This window comes from Pristis pectinata, chromosome 6 (genome assembly GCF_009764475.1).
Source record: "Pristis pectinata isolate sPriPec2 chromosome 6, sPriPec2.1.pri, whole genome shotgun sequence".
Taxonomy (NCBI): Eukaryota; Metazoa; Chordata; class Chondrichthyes; order Rhinopristiformes; family Pristidae; genus Pristis; species Pristis pectinata.
This window is the reverse complement of record NC_067410.1, coordinates 24,647,884-24,668,624: the sequence shown is the minus strand read 5'-3', so window position 1 is coordinate 24,668,624 and position 20,741 is coordinate 24,647,884. Positions and strand designations below refer to the sequence as shown.

The window sequence follows — 20,741 nt, the reverse complement described above, 5'->3', positions numbered from 1 at the left end:
TAGCTCCTAGAATCTCAGGGAGAGGTGTTCATCACTTGCAGTGAATAGTTGATAATGGAACTTTTTAAACATATTTCTCATTAGTTCTCATTTTCAAACTCTGATCTATCAAATTTCCCAGTGTGGATTCTTTTGTGAAGTAACAATATCGCGGTGGTGATTTTTGTACAGCTGAGATTGTGTATGGGGTGCAGTGTTGGGTTGGGCATGGGTGCTGAGCAGTGGAAAAAATTAAATTTGTTTAGTTCTGATCTCCAAAGTATCTAACCAGACCCCATCATTAATAATTATACTTCTTGGTTGAAAGAAGGAATTTCCCATGTAAGCAATTCTGTGATTTACAAGACATAAACTGGATCTTTGATGAGTCGAGAAGAAGATTGTTCTTTTGCTGAGAGATGGCAAAAAATATTTTTGGTACAATTAACATTAGAAGTTGCATTTGCAAAATAGTACATTCTTAATTCATACTGTATATTCCTGTAATTTTTGTAGTTGGATATTAATTGCAAAGAGAACCATGTATTCTTTCATTGTTCATTGAAAGAGGAATTTCAGACCGTACAATTTTGTTTCAAGTAAACAACACAAAGATCTTCTATACTTGACAATTTCTTGCTTGCTGGAATCCAAACTGATCATTATCAAAACTAGCAAAGTACAAAGAGTATTTGCAATGCAACCACTGAAACATGTGAATTTTCACGTAAACACTTGGCATACACTTTTTGTTAAATAAAGACACAAATCAAATACAAGCAAATTTTTTCAAATCTATTCTAAAATAAACTTTGGAAACCTATATTGTGTGAATCACTGCTGCTGATTTTCAGTGAAGTGATAATTATCTCAGAGATGTAAAATAATGCAGTGATAAGCATTCTGCTGGCCCTGTAATTTTTGCTGGCTCCCTTTGTGATGCAATTTAGTTTATTTTGGCTAAAGTTATGTAGACGGAATCCAAATGTCTGCTGTTTGATGTTTAAGTATTGTTGGTCTTCTCCTTGGTAATGAGAATTTTTAAAGAAAATCATTATTTAAATGGATAATTGATTTTATTTAAAATATTTTAATTAAAGATTCTTCAGATTGTCCAGTAGCAAAAGATTGTATTAAAAATGTAGAAGTGCATGAATTTAATAAAAAATAAAAATACAATAACCTGGTGAGAAAGTTTTTAAATAACTTGGTGGTTACTTCCTTGATGCCAAAAAATATTAGATTTTGACAAGTTTCATATACCAAGTATGTTTTGAAGTAATTTGTTATTAAGTGTCACTTTTTCATTGAAATGGATCCCGTGGGCAGAAAATTCTGCTTAATTTTTAAAATAGTTCTAATAGACCTGTCACCGCATTATCCACAAGGTATCTCTCTTCTCCTTTACAACCACCCCCTGCCATTCAAAAAAGAGGAAATTGTTAGAAGATGTCAAAGGAATGTTTTTAATCCTTAGGGTGTGATTAAAATAAGTATTACTCCTTTTCATTTAATAGAACTGAATTTTATTGTTCTCTCTGCACAGCATTTCTAGAATTATACTGCATTGATTTCACAAGTTCTCCCTTCATCAACATTTTCAGGAAAATCATACTTAGAACTAATTAACAGAATTTGGAAAAATAACATTTGTTTAGAACTAGCAAGTATTAATCAACAAAAAAAAAACAGATGCTGGAAATCTGAAATTAAAACACAAAATGCTGAAAATACTCAGCAGGCCAGGCAGCATTAGTAGAGAGAGAAATAGAGTTTACTCTATTTCTATGTTACTCTATGTTAACTCTGTTTTTCTCTCTCTACAAATACTGCCAAAGCTGCTGAGTATCTTCTGGTTTTATTATAGCAAGTATTAACAATCATCATGGTCAAATTAATATTGAAATCTTTAGATGCTGAAGATGCTAAATTGCTTTTTATACTGCATGTTTCTTTAATGTTTGGTTAAAATTGTACCTCTCTATTGTAGGCAGTTAAAATTTAACACATCTGGTATTTCATATTCAAAAAAAAGCAATAACCAAACATGATAGTTTTTTGCTTAAGGGCATTTATTGCATTAATTTGCTTTTCTTTTAGTTGTGGGAGGAAAATCTATGAATTGCATCCGATAGAGCCTGCTTTATGGAGCAGACAATGTGCTGATCTTCTCAGAATAGTAATGTTATAATGACTTTGGTTAAAATGCATGGAATAATTGAATTCCCAATAGCTTAAATTATCACGATGCAATACCATGTACACACCCAAGACGTTTATAGAGAAAGCAACTGTTTTTCACAAGGTAATAGAATAGCCTTACCCTATAAGTTCTAGTCCCAAGCTTCTGGTTGCGAGTCATGCACACGAGTCGCATATTCATCTCCCCATCTCCCATTATGGTGTGAATCACAGTGTAGCCCAGAGCTCTGTACTTGCATTAATCCAAAAATAGAAATAGTGCTGCAGTAAGGAAGGTGTAACTGTTCAACACATTCATTTAAACTGAAAATAGAAAAAAATATTTGGAACACTTACTTTATAAGCAGTTTTACATTTGAGCTCTCCAGCTGCCTTAGTGAGATTTGAATTTCTTTTCTAGGTCATTACTTGAGACTTCAGGATTGATTAATCTTACCTAAAAAAAACAGCTTGTGTATTGCAGCTAACTGTGTTGAAAAGTTATGTTATACTTTTAACAATTCATTGCAAATGCCATCATTATGAAACTAACACAGATGTTTAGTTATATTTAGTGGCTGCTGTAATATTTTCAACAACCTTTGTTAGTATTTACCACAATCTTGGTAATTTTTCACTGACCTTTGAACTTCCACTAAATTAATTCAGTTCAAGTAGGAAATTATCATGCTATTATTAAAATTCATTTTTCTTGTCGAACCAATTTGTTTTGAATACCGTCATTTCCCCACGTGGGGAAATCAGGATTATAGTCACTGAATAAGGGAACCTTCCATAACCAAAGATGTCATTTTGTTTTTGAGAGGAATTGAGAATGTTGAATTAAACTTGTGAATTGAATAAATACGTACTGATGATGGCAGTAAATAAACAGTTAAAGGTAATGATGTGTAAATGAATTATAAAGTTAGTTGGTTAAAGGCAACAACCATCTATGGGTTATCATGCCAAAATTCCACTTCCTTTGATATCTATTAAATAAATTATGTTGGCATTAGAAGAATAAAACTTTACATTTAATAATCTGATTTAATCAAGCTTATCATCACAACTAACTTTGAAGCTTTTTGATTAATTATAGCCTTAATAAACCAATAGGCCTGTCAGTAATCCATCACTTGAGCAGAACACTTTAAATGTATCATCAGTGGTGGGAAGCTTTCTTTGTTTCATGGACTATTTAACTTGGGGAATAAAGAAAGTAATACAAACCTAAAAGTTATGATTCAAGTTATTCTTTTCAATGAGCCAAAAACAACATTTGTGTTTCCTTATGCCTCTCATTTTCACTGTGGAATGTTTGGAAACTTGAAATTTCAACTAAAAGAGACATTTTTCTGTGTAAATTCATTGAATTTGTTGAGCTAATGCTGTTTTCCTGAATCTTTCCTTCTTCCTGTCTTTGCTTCATTTCTTCCCAACTTTACAATATAGCAAGCTGAGCAGTTGTTCAATCAGATGTACACGCCAGTAAGTGGTTCTAAAATGCCCTCTGTAACATATGAAAGCATGAGGACCCATTGACCTAGCAATGTGCTTAAACCTAAGTGCAGCTCTGCAAATATTTTAGACTTGCAATTTTCAGCCATATTGGAAGTAAACTCTGTAGACTTCAAGGTTTTGGTTGTTTTTGGTTAAATGGTTACAAATTAAAAACTGACAAAATAAAATTGTTTTTTGTGATGTAACCTTTACGTCTACAGAAATTTGGTAAAGTGGCAGTTTATGCACAGACTAAATTCTGTTATATTTTGGCATACCCCAATATTTTCAACTTGTTAGGATGTGATAATTGGCAAATTGGTGACACTGGTACGTTTTGTAGCAAAGGTTTACATAAAAAATTCTTTTTCAAAAAATCCTTGATTATCAGGAAGAGTGGTAATGGGGAACACAGACACCTTTTGTTCTGTGCCTAGACTGTTGTCAGACAGAGGAATTCATTGCAGAACTGGGAGCACTTAGAGGGTTAAACATTTTTATAATTAAATTAAGTATTATAAAGCTTGCATGTTTCAGTTGCATTGTTTCAAGTCACTTAAATTCCTGCTTTTTTCTGCACTTGAATGATTTATGTTCATTAAATTATTCAGATTCCTAATATTTTAAGTGACTGATTTTGTTCACCATCTAAAAAAACGTCATGTTTCTTGCTGTTTTTGTGAACTTAACGTGCAAATTTTCAAATGTAACACAAATGCCACTGTTTTAGCTTCCAGTAAAATCAAATTTTGATGCATCTACTTCTGGGCATATGTCCTTTCACAAAAATACAGCAACTTTTGAGATTAGACCATAATTGAAGAATTAACTAAAGTGACTTTATTCTTAAACTGGATCCATGGACTGCTGGCATCTGAATGAACTATTATATGTTAACTATGCTCTCTTGAGACTCCGATCATGGAATTAATACTGTTAACAGTAACTTGTTTCATTGTGTTCATTACCTTTTGGAAAGCTGGTCAATCTGCTTTTCTTCATCCTGCCAATCTAACATAAATAAATGACAATAAATGGAAAACATTTTAATGTTGAATGCAGACATTAAGATGTTTTATTGCTGATATGTATACAGCAATATAAAGACTACTTTGCATTGTCTTTTCTAGATTTATTTCAGTGGTATTTAAATTGGCAATGAATGAGGAATTTGTTCTCATCTCCCCTCTCTTAATCTGTTGCTACATACCTAATAAATTAAAGGTAATAAACCACTGGTTTTAAAGGCATATGTTTAAGTACTTCAGAATGATAATATATAACAGAATGTTGTTTAGTTTGGCAGTACAAAGAATCAAGTTTACTGAAAAACGATACATATAATTAGTAACAGTGGTCCTATTTACCTTCACATTTAGAAATGTGTAGAAAAAAGCCCAGCAGTGTCTATTTAAATCACAAAAAAAACTAACTGTATTGTTTTGGATGAAGCAGATTTTCTTACTCTCTTGATCAGTTTAGCATCTAAGACAATTTAGCGACACAAAGCATCATTGCAAAGAATTTTAGGGTCCTCAGAATAATGCTGTATTTTTTCATTCTGTAACAAATTTGCTTTCGTTTAATTTCCTTTCTCATCTTTGATTACCTTGTTTTGTCTTATGTGCTTGGTTTTGTTTTCAAGATACCAATTAGGAATTATGAGGAAAATAGGGTAGGCCACACAATGCAGTGCTTACTTCTTTATTTTGTGTGCTTGCTTGAAGTCTCAAGTATTAAACTTAGGCTGTGAATTTTCCTGCAATATCGTATTTCAATCACTATCCAACATAATTGAATTCCTTTAATGGGAAAATTGTGCTGCATTTTAAAGCATGTTTGTTAGGCTTGTTCTGCTACTTATGGAAGTGTGTGTGTGTTTGTTTTCAATATATTTTGAGTGTTGTGCTGTGGTGTCAAATTGCAGAGATTAAAATGTGGTGTTTATTTTGATGATGTCAGTTTCATTTTTCTTTCCTATCCACAAATTAGGCTCATGATGCTGAAGAAGATGCTCGCTTAAACCCTGAAATGGGTGAGAAAATGAGACAACTTGAGAAAGATGTGGCTTACTACAAAGAGGAGTCTGATAAATCCCAGGCCGAAGTTGATAGACTCTTAGAGATCTTGAAAGAAGTGGAGACGGAGAAAAATGACAGAGATAAGAAAATAGCAGAGCTTGAGAGGTAAGGCTTAACTTCCTGTTTAACATGATAAAGAGAATTAAGTAAACCAGAAACTGTGGGATCTACTTTGTGGGAAGAGGCTATTCCATTATTGATTGAAGTATATAAAACACTTTCAAAAATTAATACCATCAACTGTGGCTTTGAACTATTTCCAAAGCTTGATCATGACAATTATGTTCAACTTGTTTGAGTTTTTAGAAGAAGATGAAGTGTAAGACATTTTGAAGGCATGGCAACTTTCACATTATGAAAGGAAGCCCTCCACAGGTGCTTCAGAGGAGCATTATCAATTGAAATTTGGCACAGCCACATTTGGATCTGTTCTTAGCAATAACGGGAGTATGATCAGATTTCATATCAAAGTTGCGGACATTCTGGTTTAGCCTCATACTGGGGCTAGGGAGAGGAATAGAATAAGTGCCCAGGAATTAGATTTTGCTTGTCACTAAAAATAATTTTTGCTCATGCAGTTAAGTTTAGATTTAGAAGTCATGAGGTCGAGCAGAGTGTTGCAGATATCCATTTGAGAACTGATCCTGTGTTTTTGGATGTCTTGCTGAGTGATGACATGTAGATTAGTCATAGGGGTATAGAGTCGTATAGCACAGAAGCAGGCCTCTTCACTAATCCCATTTGCCCACATTAGGTCAGTATCCTTCTATGCCTTGCCTATTCAAGTCCCTGTCGAAGTGTCCTTTAAATGTAGTGATTGTATCTGATTCCGCCACCTCCTCTGGCAGCGAGTTACAGATATCAAGCAATATTATAAAAAAAAACTTTTCTCTCAGGTCCTTTAAACCTCTTTCCTCTCACCTTAAACCTATGCCCTTCTGTTTTTGATATCCCTATATGGGAAGAAGATTCTGACTATCTACCCAGTCTGTACCTCTTATAATTTTATATACCTCTATCAGGTCACCCCTCAGCCTCCTTTGCCCTGGGAAAACAAGCCCAGCTGATCTAATCCTTCCCCAGAACCTATGCCCTCCATTCCAATCTCCTCTGTATCTTCTCCAGTGCAACCACATCCTTCCTATAGTGTGGCAACTAGAACTGCACACAATGTCCAAGTGTGGTCTAACCAATACTTTATAAAGTTGGAAGATAACATCCCAACTTTTATATTCTGTGCCCTGATCTCTGAAGGCAAGCACGCTATATGCCTATTTCACCACCCTATGTAGCTGTGTTGCCACTTTCAGAGAACTATGGACTTGAACCCCAAAGTCCCTCTCCTGTGCAACCTTCCTTAGTTCCCAATCATTTACTGTATATGTGCTACCCCTATTTGACTTCCCAAAATGCATCACTTGTTGGTATAAAATTCCATCTGCTAAAGATCTGCTCAACTTTCCATCTGATCTTTATACTGCTATAGTCTTAGACAACCTTTCTTGCTCTCCACAATACTACCAAATTTTGTGTCATCCACAAAATTACTAATCATACTTCCCACATTCACATCCTAGTCTTTAGTACGTATCACAAACTATGAATGTCCTAGCACCAATCCCTGCAGTACACCAATGGGCACAGACTTCCAATCAGAAATGCATCTTTCCACCACCACCCTCTGCCTCCTATCGCCAAGCCAGTTTTGGATCCAATTAGCCAACTTACCTTGGATCCCATGTGCCTTAACCTTCCTACTTTGCGGGACCTTGTCAAATGCCGTACTAAAGGCTATATTGACAGTGTCTACCTCTCTGCCTTCATCAGCCTTCTTTGCTACCTCCTCAAAGAACTCAATCAAATTAGTGTGCCAAGAGATCCCAACACAAAGCCGTGCTGACTATCCCAGATCAGTCCCTGCCTTTGCAGATGGCACTCATCCTATCCCTATAACTTTCTCAAATAATCTCCCTCCCACTAATGTAAGGCTCACTGGCCTATCCTTGCCTTTCTTATTCCTGTTGCCCTTCTTTTAAAAAAGGAAAAACATTAGCTTTCCTCCAGTCTTCTGGTACCTCACCTGTGGCTAACAAAGAAGCCAGAATCTCCATCAGAGCCTCAGCTATCTGCTCCCTTGCTTCTCATAGCATCCTGAGATTGACCTTATCTGGCAGTAGGGATTTTCAACCACTGGGTGTTCCGTGACCTCTAACATTTCCACCTTAATACTGACATGCTCCAGAATATCAATGTGCCCCATCTACCCTCTTGCTACAGATGTAGAATGTCTTGGGATTCTCCTTAATCTTATTTGCCGTGGATATTCCATGGCCCCTTTTAGTCCTCCTACACCCTCTATATTCCTTAAGGGACTCTCTCTATCCAGTTGCCTATATCGGTCATATCCTTCCTCCTTTTTTCCCTGACCAAACCTTCAAAAATCCTTTGTCATCCATCTTGCCATCTTTATCTTTCACCCTTACCAGAACATGCTGGCCCTAAACTCACTAATTTTCTTTTAAAAGGTTCCCACAAGCATCTGCTCCCAATCTACATTCACCAATCCACTTGTGCTATTGAAATTAGTCTTTTCTCCAATGTAGAATCTTAACGTGAGCATCAAGCTTATCCCTTTCCATAATTACCTTGGAATTTACAGTATTATAGTCTCTATTCCCAAAGTGTTCTCCGAATGACACTTCCACTTCCTGCCCAGTTTCATTTCCTAAGATAAGGTTAAGTACTGCCCCATCTCTTGTAGGACTCTCTGTATTGTCTCAAAAGGCTCTCTTGGGCACACTTAACAAATTCCACCCCATCTAAGCTCCTCGCACTAAGGCAATCCCAGTCAGTATTGGGAAAGTTAAAATCCCCCACTACCATAACCCTATTGCTCTTGCACCTTTCTGCAATTTGCTTACATATCTGTTCCTCTAATTCCTGCTGACTATTGGGAATCCTATAGTGTAACCCCAGCAAAGTGATCACCCCTCTCTATTCCTAAACTCTTTCCTAAACATACTGACTCATTGAATGATCCCTCCAGGATATCCTCTCTAAGTACTGTCATGATGTTCTCCTTAATCAGTACTCTGACTCCACCACCTCTTTTGCAACCCCTGTATCATGTCTGTAACTTCAATACCCCTGGAACCTTAAGCTTCAACCAAGTTTCAGTGATTGCAGAGATATCATAATTCTAAGTGTTGTTTAGAATTATGTTGTTTGCTTGAAAACAAGGTGGACTGTTGATGTCCTCACCAGCTTCTTGTGCTCTGCAAGCTAATGTCTATTGTTTTGCTCCATGATCCAACAGACATCTGCTTGAGCAGTCACACTCCCCATTCTTCTGCACAGCCAAGACTGCTGACAATATGCAGGAAACCACTTTAATTAACCATGTTAAGCAGTATTATTAGGCTTTTTTTTTGAAGCAGCTCGTCTGAAGTAATTTTATGAGTGGTTTCGAAAGGAACAGTGTCCGTTTTTTTAAAATAAGAATGACTTGCATGCATTCATCACCTGCAATGTCGGAAAATAGACCAGAGCAATTCTAATGAGTGAAATTAGATAAAAAAAATGACCAAGTGAAAAAGTTATATTTTGGGGGAGATATTTAAGAACTTAACAGGTTTTTATGGAGCATCTTAAGAGAGGAAGGGAGAATTGAAGAGATTTATGGAAGAAGTTCAAGAGGTGGGGCCACTTGGATGAATTCATAATATTGAGTTAAGTTGGGTTATGTAAAAGACCATAGCTGAAAAGAATTGTAGAGTTGCAATAGTTATGAAGTTGTGGAAGGAGATTGTAACATTGAGACATAGGTGGACCAGGAGCCAATATAAATCAGCAAACATAACGTGATGGATGGATGGTACGGTGAAAGTTAGGGTCTGGGCAGCAGAGTTATGTGTATGAACATCAGTTTATGGAGAGTAAAAGATCAGTATTTTGGAACTGATGTCATATTTGGAGGTAACAGTGTGGTTCACCAAAGATCATGCACAACAGGAGTAATGCAAGTATTGGATAAGAGGAGTTTCTTGCCATGTCTAATAACAATGACTTTAACCATCTGAGCTCTGAAACTCTCTCACAGGACATGTCCAGTTTGATCCCTTTTAAAATCCGTTTATCTCCAGCTAAGCTTTTACTCGTGTACTACTGTCTCCCATGCTTGACTGAGTTTAAATTTTCTTTGATAACTCTACTGTGACATGAGAAGTCTTGCTATTTTAAAGATGGTTTATAAATGTGTGTTGTCCTTGAATTTTTCCAATGTTTAATTAGGGGTGTTTTGCACATTCTGTGTTGGTGTCTGATAGGCAATCTTATAATGTGATGCCAATACAGAGGTTGAAGGAGATATTGGCAAGTTAGAATTGGGTGTCACCATTATACAAATTAAAGATGATCTGTTTTTGGATGATGTCATTGAGGGCAACACGTAGATCAGAAACAGAAACAGAATGTGCAAAACACTCCCTAATTAAACACTAGAAAAATTCAAGGACAACATGCATTTATAAACCATCTTTAAAATAGTAAGACTTATGTCACAGTAGAGTGATCAAAAGAAATTTAAACTCAGTCAAGCATGGGAGACAGTAGTACACATGAGTAAAAGCTTAGCTGGAGAGAAGGACTTCATTCTTTAAAATTCATAGTGCCCAGAAAGATCAGAGTGGCATGAGGAGAGAAGAGCAGGATTAGGCTATTCAGCCCATCGAGTCTGCTCTGCCATTCGATCATGGCTGATTTAAAGTTTCAAGCAGAGTTTCAGCATTTAACTTACTTTGATCCTTGCATGTGGACATTTGGCTGCTCCAGATATTATTGAACATCATAAAACATATAATACTGCTCATAAATTTCTTGTTCCCATTTTGTCATTTCACTCATCTGATTGCTGCTAGAACAGAGTCGATGGTAATTTATAAGTAGATAAGTGATGTTATGTGCTGATTATAAACGTTCATGTGTGTATTTTGAGCTATAAATTTAAGTAAATTCACTGGATTTAAAGAAACTACGTGTTACCAAACATTTAAGGGTCCAATTGCTCAAACTGTTCTTTTTTTCTCTACTTACTTCTTTCTTAAAAGTATAGCAAATATAACTGAAGATCACCAGAAAGTTAAAAATCTTGATCCCAACTGAATACTGTTTCCAGAGCTTATTTGATGATAATTAGTCAGTTACATAAACTTTCCTTGCCTCGGATTATGAAAGAAACGCTGATTGACTTAAATAACTTGCAAGAAAATTAAGTCAGTCACCAAATTGTAAACTACCTATCCTTTTTTACAAATTTTAAAATGCAAATAATCATTGTATGTTATTTCTGCAAGATGGTATTTTTAGCATTTACTGTTTTATTGACTGCTAATTCATGGATCATAAAATACCTAGTTATACCCTCCAAAAGCTTTTAAAGCTTTTCACCAAGTAATACAAAATCACTGAGTGACCAAAACCTGAAAGAAAAAGAACCAGTCTGGAGAATTTTTGTTTAAGAGATTAACATTTTGACTTCATCAAAAATGGAGGCAAAGAAACTCTTTGAATACAGGTCTAAGCTTTGAGTGTTGTATTCAGTTCTCAGTACTATATTCACTAAAAAGTCATAGAGTCATACAGCACGGAAGCAGGCCCTTCAGCCCAACTTGTCCGTGCCAACTGAGATGGCGACCTGAGCTCATCCTGTTTGCCTGCATTTGACCCATATACCTTTCCTATCCAGGTACCTGTCCAAATGTCTTTTAAATGTTGTAATTGTACTCACCTCTACCACTTCCTTGGGCAGCTTGATCCACATATCCATCGCCCTCTGTGTGGAAAATGTTGCCTCTCAGGTCCCCTTTAAATCTTTCCACTCTCGCTTTAAACCCATGCCCTCTAGTTTTTGACTCCCCAACCCTGGGAAAAAGACTGCGACCATTCACCTCATCCATGCCCCTCATGATTTCTGCCAACTATGCTTCAGGGAAAAAAGCCCTAGCCTATCCAGTTTCTCCTTATAACTCAAGCCCTCCAGTCCTGGTAACATTCCTTCTGAAACTTTTTTGCACCCTTTCTAGCGTAATGACATCCTTCCTATAGCTCGGTGACCAGAACTGCGCACAGTGTTCCAAATGCAGTCTCACCAATGCCTTGTACAGTTGTAACGTGAGTGATTAATCACATTACTAAATCATTTGCCAACACAATACATTTAAAGGTTGTTTGCCAATAGATACTATTTATAGCAACTAAAATCTGAGGCTGTAAATTCATATAGGTTTGCATCTAAGAATCCTAAGTGTGTTTAGATTTATATTCATTACATTGCCTAGCTATAGTAAGGATGTCATTGTGCCATCTGCCATATGTTTGGAGAAATTGGAACACGTGTTGATGAGATGTTTTCCCCGTTTTTGCTGTTTTTACCTCATCACCAGTGGCAGAGCACACAATCAGCAGCGCCTCATGATCTCAGCCCTGCACCAGGGTGGGGGCGGTGGGGGGGGGCGGTGGGGGGAGGGTTAGGGGGTTGGTTTGGGATTTCTTGGGAAAGTGAGTGCTCTGCCTCAGCATGCATTGCAAATATTCCATGTGCTATGTTATTTATGCACATGCCCTAATGACTTGTATGTGGTGGTTTTCATACATTTTGAATTTTGTTAAATATGCAATGTCCTGTGTTTGTTGGCCTACAGCAAGTATTAATATACCATCAAGCGATGAACAGCTTTTCTATTCCATGCAGTTTGGGAATGTTCAAGTGACGCCTGTGTTGTATTAAGATCTCAAATGATAATAGACAATCAGATACAGTAGTGAATATCTGAAGGGATTGATTCTTCCCATTCTCTGGGTGATTTTATAAAAACACATTTCCCTTGATATGCCAACAACAAATGCTTATGCAAAAGCAGAATAGTACTAAATTTGTGTTTTAAAGATGAACTATAGATGATTGGATCAAAATTTCTTTTTCCTAATTTAGTGCCTAAAGATTTAGATCTGTTACCTTGACTGCCCATGTTGTGAATGCTCCAGGTAGGATAGGATGTAATGTATGTGCCATTTCTCAGCCATGCAATACTTCATTGACCATTGACATCATGAATAACGAATACTTAGTTGAGGTAACAAAATGTATCAACCATAGCACACACTTGTCTCTTAGTACTGTACATTCAAATTCCACTTCAGACTTGAGTCAAACACCTAGCTGATACTCCAGTGCTGTACTGAGCAGGTGTTGTGTTGTTGAACATAGAACATAGAACACTACAGCACAGTACAGGCTCTTCAGCCCACAATGTTGTGCCGACATTTTATCCTGCTCTAAGATCTATCTAACCCTTCCCTCCCACATAGATAAGGTATTTATTTGTCACATGTACATCGAAACACATGGTGAAATACGTCTTTTTGTGTTGCTAAGAATGTGCTGGGGGCAGCCCGCAAGTGTCGCCACGCTTCTGGCGCCAACATAGCATATAGCAATATAGTCCCCTATTTTTCTATCATTCATGTGTCTAATAGTCTCTTAAATGCCCCTAATGTATCTGCCCCCACAACCTCTGCAGGCAGTGTGTTCCATGCACCCACCACTCTGTGTGTAAAAAAAAACTTACCCCTGACATTCCCCTTATACCTTCCTCCAATCACCTTAAAATTATGTCCCCTCCTGTTAGCCATTGTCGCACTGGGAGAAAATCTCTGACTGTCCACTTGATCTATGCCTCTTATCATCTTGTACACCTCTATTAAGTCACCTCTCATCCTCCTCCTCTCCAAAGAGAAAAGCCCTAGCTCGCTCAACCTATCTCCATAAGACATGCTCTCCAATCCAGGCAGCATCCTAGTAAGTCTCCTCTGCACCCTCTCTAAAGCTTCCACATCCTTCCTATAACGAGGCGATCAAAACTGAACTCAATACTCCGAGTGTGGTCTGACCAGAGTTCTATAGAGCTGAAGATGCGATCTTTTAGGAGAGGTGCTAAATCAAGCTGTGCTTGCCTCCTTGACATTATTTTGAAGACCAAGGGAATTCTACCTAGCTCCCTGGCCGCTATTTAAATTCATCTAACATCACTAAGATATATTATCAAGTTCTTATCATTATTGATGGTTCTGGTATGATCCAGTATATAATTTGATTGCTATCAGGGAGACATTTCCAACAGTGCAAACAGTGACTGCACTTCAAATCTTAATTTGATTGTAAAGCACTTTGGATGTACTAAAAGCTATATAACTGCAAGTTCTTTCAATTACTTCATAATAGAGTCATAGAGCTATACAGCATGAAAACAGATCCTTCAGCCAACTCATCCATGCTGATCAAATTGCCTAACTGAGCTCATCCCATTTGCCTGTGCTTAGCCCATATCCCTCTAAACCTTTCCCATCCACGTACCTATCCAATTGTCTTTTAAGTGTTGTAACTGTACCCACCTCTACCTCCTCTGGCACCTCGTTCCATGTACCCACCACCCTCTGTGTGAAAAAGTTGCCCCTCAGGTCCCTTTTAAATATTTCCCCAATCACTTCAAACCTATGGCCTCTAGTTTTGGGACACCCCTACCCTGGGAGAAAGACTGTGGCTATTCACCTTATCTATGCCCCTCATGATTTTATAAACCTCTATCAGGACACCTCTCAGCCTCCAATGCTCCAGGAAAAAGTATTATTGGTATTGGTATTAGTTTATTATTGTCACTTGTACCGAGGTACAGGGAAAAGCTTGTCTTACAAACCGATCGTACAGGTCAATTCATTACACAGTGCAGTTAGTACAGAGTGCATTGATGTAGTACAGGTAAAAAGTCCTAGCCTATCCTGCCTCTCTTTATAACTCAAACCATCTAGTTCCAGTAACGTCCTCGTAAATCTTTTTTGCACCTTTTCCAGTTGAATGACGTCCTTTCACATGGAACTCCCTTCCTCGAAGGGTGCTGGAAGCAAATACATTATAGTTTTTAGGCAGAGGTAGATGGACTCTTGATAAGCAAGGGAGTGAATGGTTTCTGCAGGAAAGTGGGAATGAAGAGTTGAAGTTACAATCAGATCAGCCGTAATTTTATTGAGTAGCGCAGCAGGCCTGAGGGCCAAGTGGTCCACTGCTCTGACTCCATGTGTTAGTAAATTGATGAATCTTGGATGAAAAACATTGTTGTGGAATTAATGAGTAAAGGCAGAAATTTGGACCTCGCTCCAATATTAAATGTCAAAAATTACTTTATCTCAAACTAAAGACAAAATTCAAGCATTGAACAAAATCAAAAAACCAAATTCACGCAAAACATAGGTAGCACGGAAATAAAAGAAATTTGTCATACATTTCATGTGCCCCCTCCCAATATTTTGATGACTTCATTTAATTATTCAGATCTGTTAGGTCTTGTTGATAAGCTTTCGGATATGTCTGACTTTTCAGCTGAGGAAAACTAAAATAATCGTGCAAATTATTTCACAAAAATAGGCTTTTTTTAATATATAATGGAGCAGCTAACTACTTTAGCAGGGTATCTGTTCCACATGTATTTTTGCTGCAATTCTGATGCTATTTCCATGTTGCTCTTGATGGAAGAGAGCTGCCTGAAAGAGGTAATTTTCATCAGATGCTGAGCATATACCCCACCAGGCACCATCAAGGCTTTGAAATATTCCACTGTGCTAACATCACCACTTTAATTAGCTAAGTAATAATTTACCCGCAGGCACGCTAACCTGATGAATGGCAAACTGTGGGAAAAACTCGTTAAACTGTTTGTTGCATCATTTAACTGCATGTCTGGTTGTCGAAAAAATGTGGATTTGGATGTTTAAATAAACCATTAAGAGAAATGAACAATTGTAAACTTCACTAAAAACTAAACAAGCAGATGATCTACACGTTTTTTTAAAAACTTATAGTTTATTCATTGTTGGTGGTTTGAGAATTCAGTTGAGCAAATATTTGGGATCAAAGGCCGTAAATTTATTAAATGTTCTTTCAATATCAGGCATTTTCTATGTTAGTGAATTTGTCTGTCGTATCTTCAAATTGTTCTTAATATTATATAGTCCCTTGTGTTGACTTAACCTAATAAAGCAGTCATAATACTGTTAAGTGTTCACACAGACCATATTTCTTGAATTCTGATTGGTTAAGTGTTTGACATTAAAGCAAATGAAAATTTTGTAGAATCCTGAATATTGAACTATTGACCAGACCACTGAATTAAGATAACTAATCACTACCTTAAAATGAAAGTAACCTTATTAATATCTCAGTATCTAAAAATAGAAAACACCCTTTTTAAATTGTGCCTTTGACCTTAATCAAGTCTTGTGTAACTATCAAGCATTGAAATCTTGCTTCCCTTCTGAAGGCAGGGATGATCAGATGAGGAAAGGGGTTGTTTATCTGTTGTAAACAGACTAGTAACTATAGGACAGTCAGTTTAACCTCAGTGATTGGTATGCTTTTAGAAATGTTGATGTGGGAGAGGATTTACAGAAGAAACATGGATTAATTAAGGCAGGCCAACAAGGCAAATCTTCTTTAATCAATTTGATAGAATTTTTAGATGAAATAATGGGTAGAGTTGATGAAGATAACGCCATCAATGTGGTCTACATGGGGTTCCTGAAGACTTTAGATAATGGGCTTATCAGCAAAGTTGAAGCACATGGTATAAAAGGGACATTGATAGCATGGAAGTGAAGTTGCTTTTTGGACTGGAGAATGATGAATAGTGGAATTTTCCAGGGATTGGTGTTAGAGCCATTGCTTGTATTGATCTATATTAATGACTTAGACCTGGGATTGCAAGCCATAATTTAAAAATTTACAGATGATGCAAAACTAACTCCTCTTCTGTGCCAGATCCCCATAGCCCTCAATTCTCCAATCTTTCAAAAAGTTATCTAGCTCTACTTTAAATATTTATAATGATTTAACCTCCTCAATTCTCTGGGGTACAGTATTCCAGCGAATGACTATACACCATGAGAAGAAATTTCAATGTACTTTGGTTTTAAACAACTGGCCCTTTATCTTAAAATTCGGTTCTGTCTACCCTGCAAATACCCTCTTAGATTCTACAGGTTCCCTTCTATCTACTCTGCATGTTACATACTCAAAGAACTCATGAAATTGTGTTAACCAGGTTTGATGATATTCTTTCCTAAATGATTAGCCATTTCTTCTTTTAATTATTGGCTCTAACATCTTGCTAACATAGAGTATAAAAGCAGGAAAGTCATATTGAGCCTATATAAAACACTAGCCTTGCCTCAGCTGGAGTATTGTGTTCAATTCATTGTGGCCTTCAAGAAGGAGTTGGATAAATATATGCTGAGAAAAATTTACAAGGCCTCAGAGGAAGGGCTGGGGGTGGAGCTAGTGAGTTGTGAAGATAGACAATCAACGTGGATATCAGCCAAATAGGCATGTTCTGTGCTGTATTCAATCTGTGATTTTATGATTGTATAGGTAAAGAAAACAGTTTGGAAGGCAAATGGTATGTTGGTCTTTATTACAAGACCAAACATAGAATATTATTTATTCTAGAGTATAGTGATTCTTTGGATTTCTTTACTCAAGAGGGCTGTGGAGGCTCAGTTGCCGAATATATTGTTATACTTGTTGATTTTAAGAGAATCATGGGATTTGAGGTTAATGTGGTGATGTGACACTCGAGTAAAAGGTCAGCCATGATCTTCTTGAATGGGAAAGAGACCTGAGTGACATAATAGCTGCCTCTACTTACATTCTTAGTTCACTCATGCTATCCATGTAGATTCCTGAAATGTGCAACTTCTGTAGGTCCGGGGATATTGCAATTTTCATAGGCCCACATTTTGTGGTGAGCAGCAACCAAAAGAGTCTTTGCCACTCTTTGTATTCTTACTGGCCTACCAAATTTATTTCTTGGGACCTGGGAATTGTACAACCAAGGGAAGGAACATCTCTTCAATCAATCAGATGAAGGAATCTTCCCTGAGGGCTGCAGTCTGAACTTGGACTTGTTGGTTAGAATTGTTTTAAAATCAGAAAAACGGCAGATGCTGGAAATCTGAAATAAAGACAGTAAATGTCTCATGTTGCTTCAGCAGTCAGACAGCACCTGTGGAAAGAGAAAAATAATGTTTCAGGTTAGAGATTCTTCATCAGAACTAGGAAAGAGAGAGATAAAAGGTAATTTGGAGTTGCAAAGGAGGTGGCAGAAGAGTTAGATGAGGGGGAATATCTGTGATAGGATGAGATGAGGTCAAATGAGTAAATGGGGCAGTTACAGGGTGATTGTGCTTCTTTGTGTTATGTAAGACTAATGGTATCACTGTGGTACATGACCCAGGAAGCTGTAGTAGAGAGGAAGAATGGAGTCAAGATCATAGATGCATGACTTACAGCAGAAACGGGAATGGCCAGTTCTGATACAGACTGGAAAAACGAGTTATCTAAAGTTGGAGGAGTTGAAGGCTGTAACATATACAGATGAAGAAAGAAGTGTTGTTCCTCAAGCTTATGTTGGGCCACATTGTAACAGTGCAGGAGGCAACAGGGAGAAAGGTCAGAGCGAGAGTGGGATGGAGAATTAAATTGGCATTATTATGATTAAATTAATTGTTGGGTAGAGTGCAGAAAAAATTCATTAGGCAGGCACCAGGGATATTAGGTTTGCTGTGTGAGGTGAGATTGTGTAAACTAGGATTGTATTCTCCAGAGTTTAAATCAATGAGAGGAGACTTACTGAACCTTATAAAATTGTTAAAGGGATTGACAGTTAAGATGCACTGGGGATGTTTCCCCTGACTGAGAAGTCTCAGGCTGGGGCACAATTTGACCATTTCGAGTAGGCCATTTAAGACTGAAATGCGTAGAAGTATTTTTATTTGGAGCACGGTGAACCTTTGGAATTCCCTAATCCAGAAGACTGTGGGGGCTCTGTCACTGAGTGTCTTCGAAACAGAGATCATTGAACATCTGGATATTAAGGGAATCGAGGATTTGTTGATGGTACTGGGAAATGGCACTGTGAGAGATTGATGAATGGTGGACCAGCTGCCTCCACTTGCCTCCTATTTCTTATGTTCTTGTGCTATGTAATTCAAAGTTAAGTACAGAAAGCTAAGAGTGGGAAAGAAAACCTGTGTTAAGGGATGGAGAAACATTAGTTATTGAAATCTCCAACAGTAATGAATTTCTGATTGTATGTGACTCCATACTTGTAAATGGACATTTTCAGTGTCAGCAAAATTATTTGACTATAATCAAGGGTCACCATGGGCAATTGAACAGGTATGCCATGCCATGCCATGCCACTTTCCAATGTGTACCTAGTGGATAAATACACAATATCACAGTTTATGTTTTTATGCAGAATCTCTTAGCAAGGTGAGGGTAAATTGGGAGAAATTTCTTGATCTCCATGTTTAACGCAACGTGTTTAAACACTGTAAAAATTGCCATCTGATTTATTCCATAATAATCACCATTTGCCTCACTATTATTCTGAGCACAAAATCTATCCCTTTATATTCATTTGGAGAGTAAAATACCAAAGTATTTCTCCTTTCAAAACAATGTGTTGAGATAGGAACATGAGTAGACCATTTGGATCCTCAAACATGTTTTACTATTCAGTAAAATCATGGGTCGATATATTTACATTTTCCTCACTTTCCTTTGATTTTTGTTGGATGCAAAGATATGTCAATCTCACCTTTAAAATTAACAGCTGATTCAGCATCAGTTGAGAATGGAAGTGAATATATTTATTTCTCATGTCTGGTTTACTTTTAGATTATTAATTATGAAAACAAAATGCCTGGATGTTCTAGCAATTTTCTGACTTTAAGTTTTTTTTCAGGCTGCTCCCATTAAAGTAGTGACATGATTCATGGGCATTCACTGTCTGCAATACTCCACAGTATGGGCATTCATGAGGCATACACCAAAGCAATGAGTGTTGGCAGGTTATTGGACCTTGGTTCACATTCATATTCAAATAACACCAGCCAGTGCCAAAGACTATAGACTTCCAGGGTAAACAGACATTGCTTCACAGGAGAAAATAAAGTTCTACAATTTTTAGAGTATTCAAGAGTGAGTAAGGCTGCCTACAACTCTACTCTTTAAGAGCAACAGTCAGTGTCTAAGAATATCATTTTCACCATATGTGCAAAATTTGCCTTTCCCTAAAATTGGATTGCCAGATAAAATTGGACACATGTCACTCCACCCTTGTTTTTTCTGTCGTGCAAGCTTGTGGACTACATGTGTAAAATATTGCCAATCCATTTCTGGTACATCATGGTCTAGATTTGGCTGAGTTTGCTGGCAGGCTTGCACAGAATTACCAACATTCTCAGCATAAATGACAGCAAGTTTCAGGGGATGTGTGCTGATGTGGAAGTCCTGAATTTAATGACAAAGAGCCATCAGCCATTTCCTGGCTGAACTCAGCTGCTGGGCGTTGTATGGGATCTAACAGTGGTGTAGAAGCTTTTCAAGATTCCCCCATGTTAATGCTGGGGAATTTGCACCCAGATTGTGCTCCTGGTTTAACAGTGCATGATTAAGAAGTCCTTTCATTTGAATGGCTACAAGGAAGAAAGTTAAGAATAAAGTATTATCTTTTCCAATTGTGTTTTGTGTAATGTTTTTGATTATTTTGTGTTTTGAAGTGTTCTTTGTTGATTTTAATTTTTACTTTTAATTTACAGTTTTCCAATTATTCATTACATTCTTAAGTTTTTGAATGCTTCTGAATATCAGTTGAAGCTGGCGCCAGGGCTTTGCCTTCAACCAACAGCTTCCAGCAGAGTATTGTGGGCAGGGCTTTTTCTGATCTGCCCATATCACCCAGTTAGGTTGCTTGAGGTTCTGCTCTTATTACTGGACCCCAGGGCAGTCTGAGCTAGCAGGAATACCCCTCCAGATTTGAGAAGGAAAATTTAGAGGATTGGGAAGTGGATCCCTTTTGGGAAAGTCTAAGCCAATGTAGAAGTGAT

At 37.2% G+C, this 20,741-nt stretch overlaps 1 protein-coding gene across 12 annotated transcripts in view; it reads left to right on the top strand.

The window, feature by feature from the left end:
* Window positions 1-20,741, top strand: part of LOC127571453 (ERC protein 2) — a 629,628-nt gene that overhangs the window by 288,756 nt on the left and 320,131 nt on the right. For 9 of the 12 annotated variants that reach the window (XM_052017828.1, XM_052017830.1, XM_052017823.1 and 6 more), the window contains 2 exons: window positions 3,616-3,651; window positions 5,656-5,849. In XM_052017828.1, the coding sequence (XP_051873788.1) occupies window positions 3,616-3,651; window positions 5,656-5,849 (230 nt within the window). The remainder of the gene's footprint in view (window positions 1-3,615; window positions 3,652-5,655; window positions 5,850-20,741) is intronic. The other 3 variants (XM_052017829.1, XM_052017827.1, XM_052017835.1) reach the window with 1 other exon arrangement.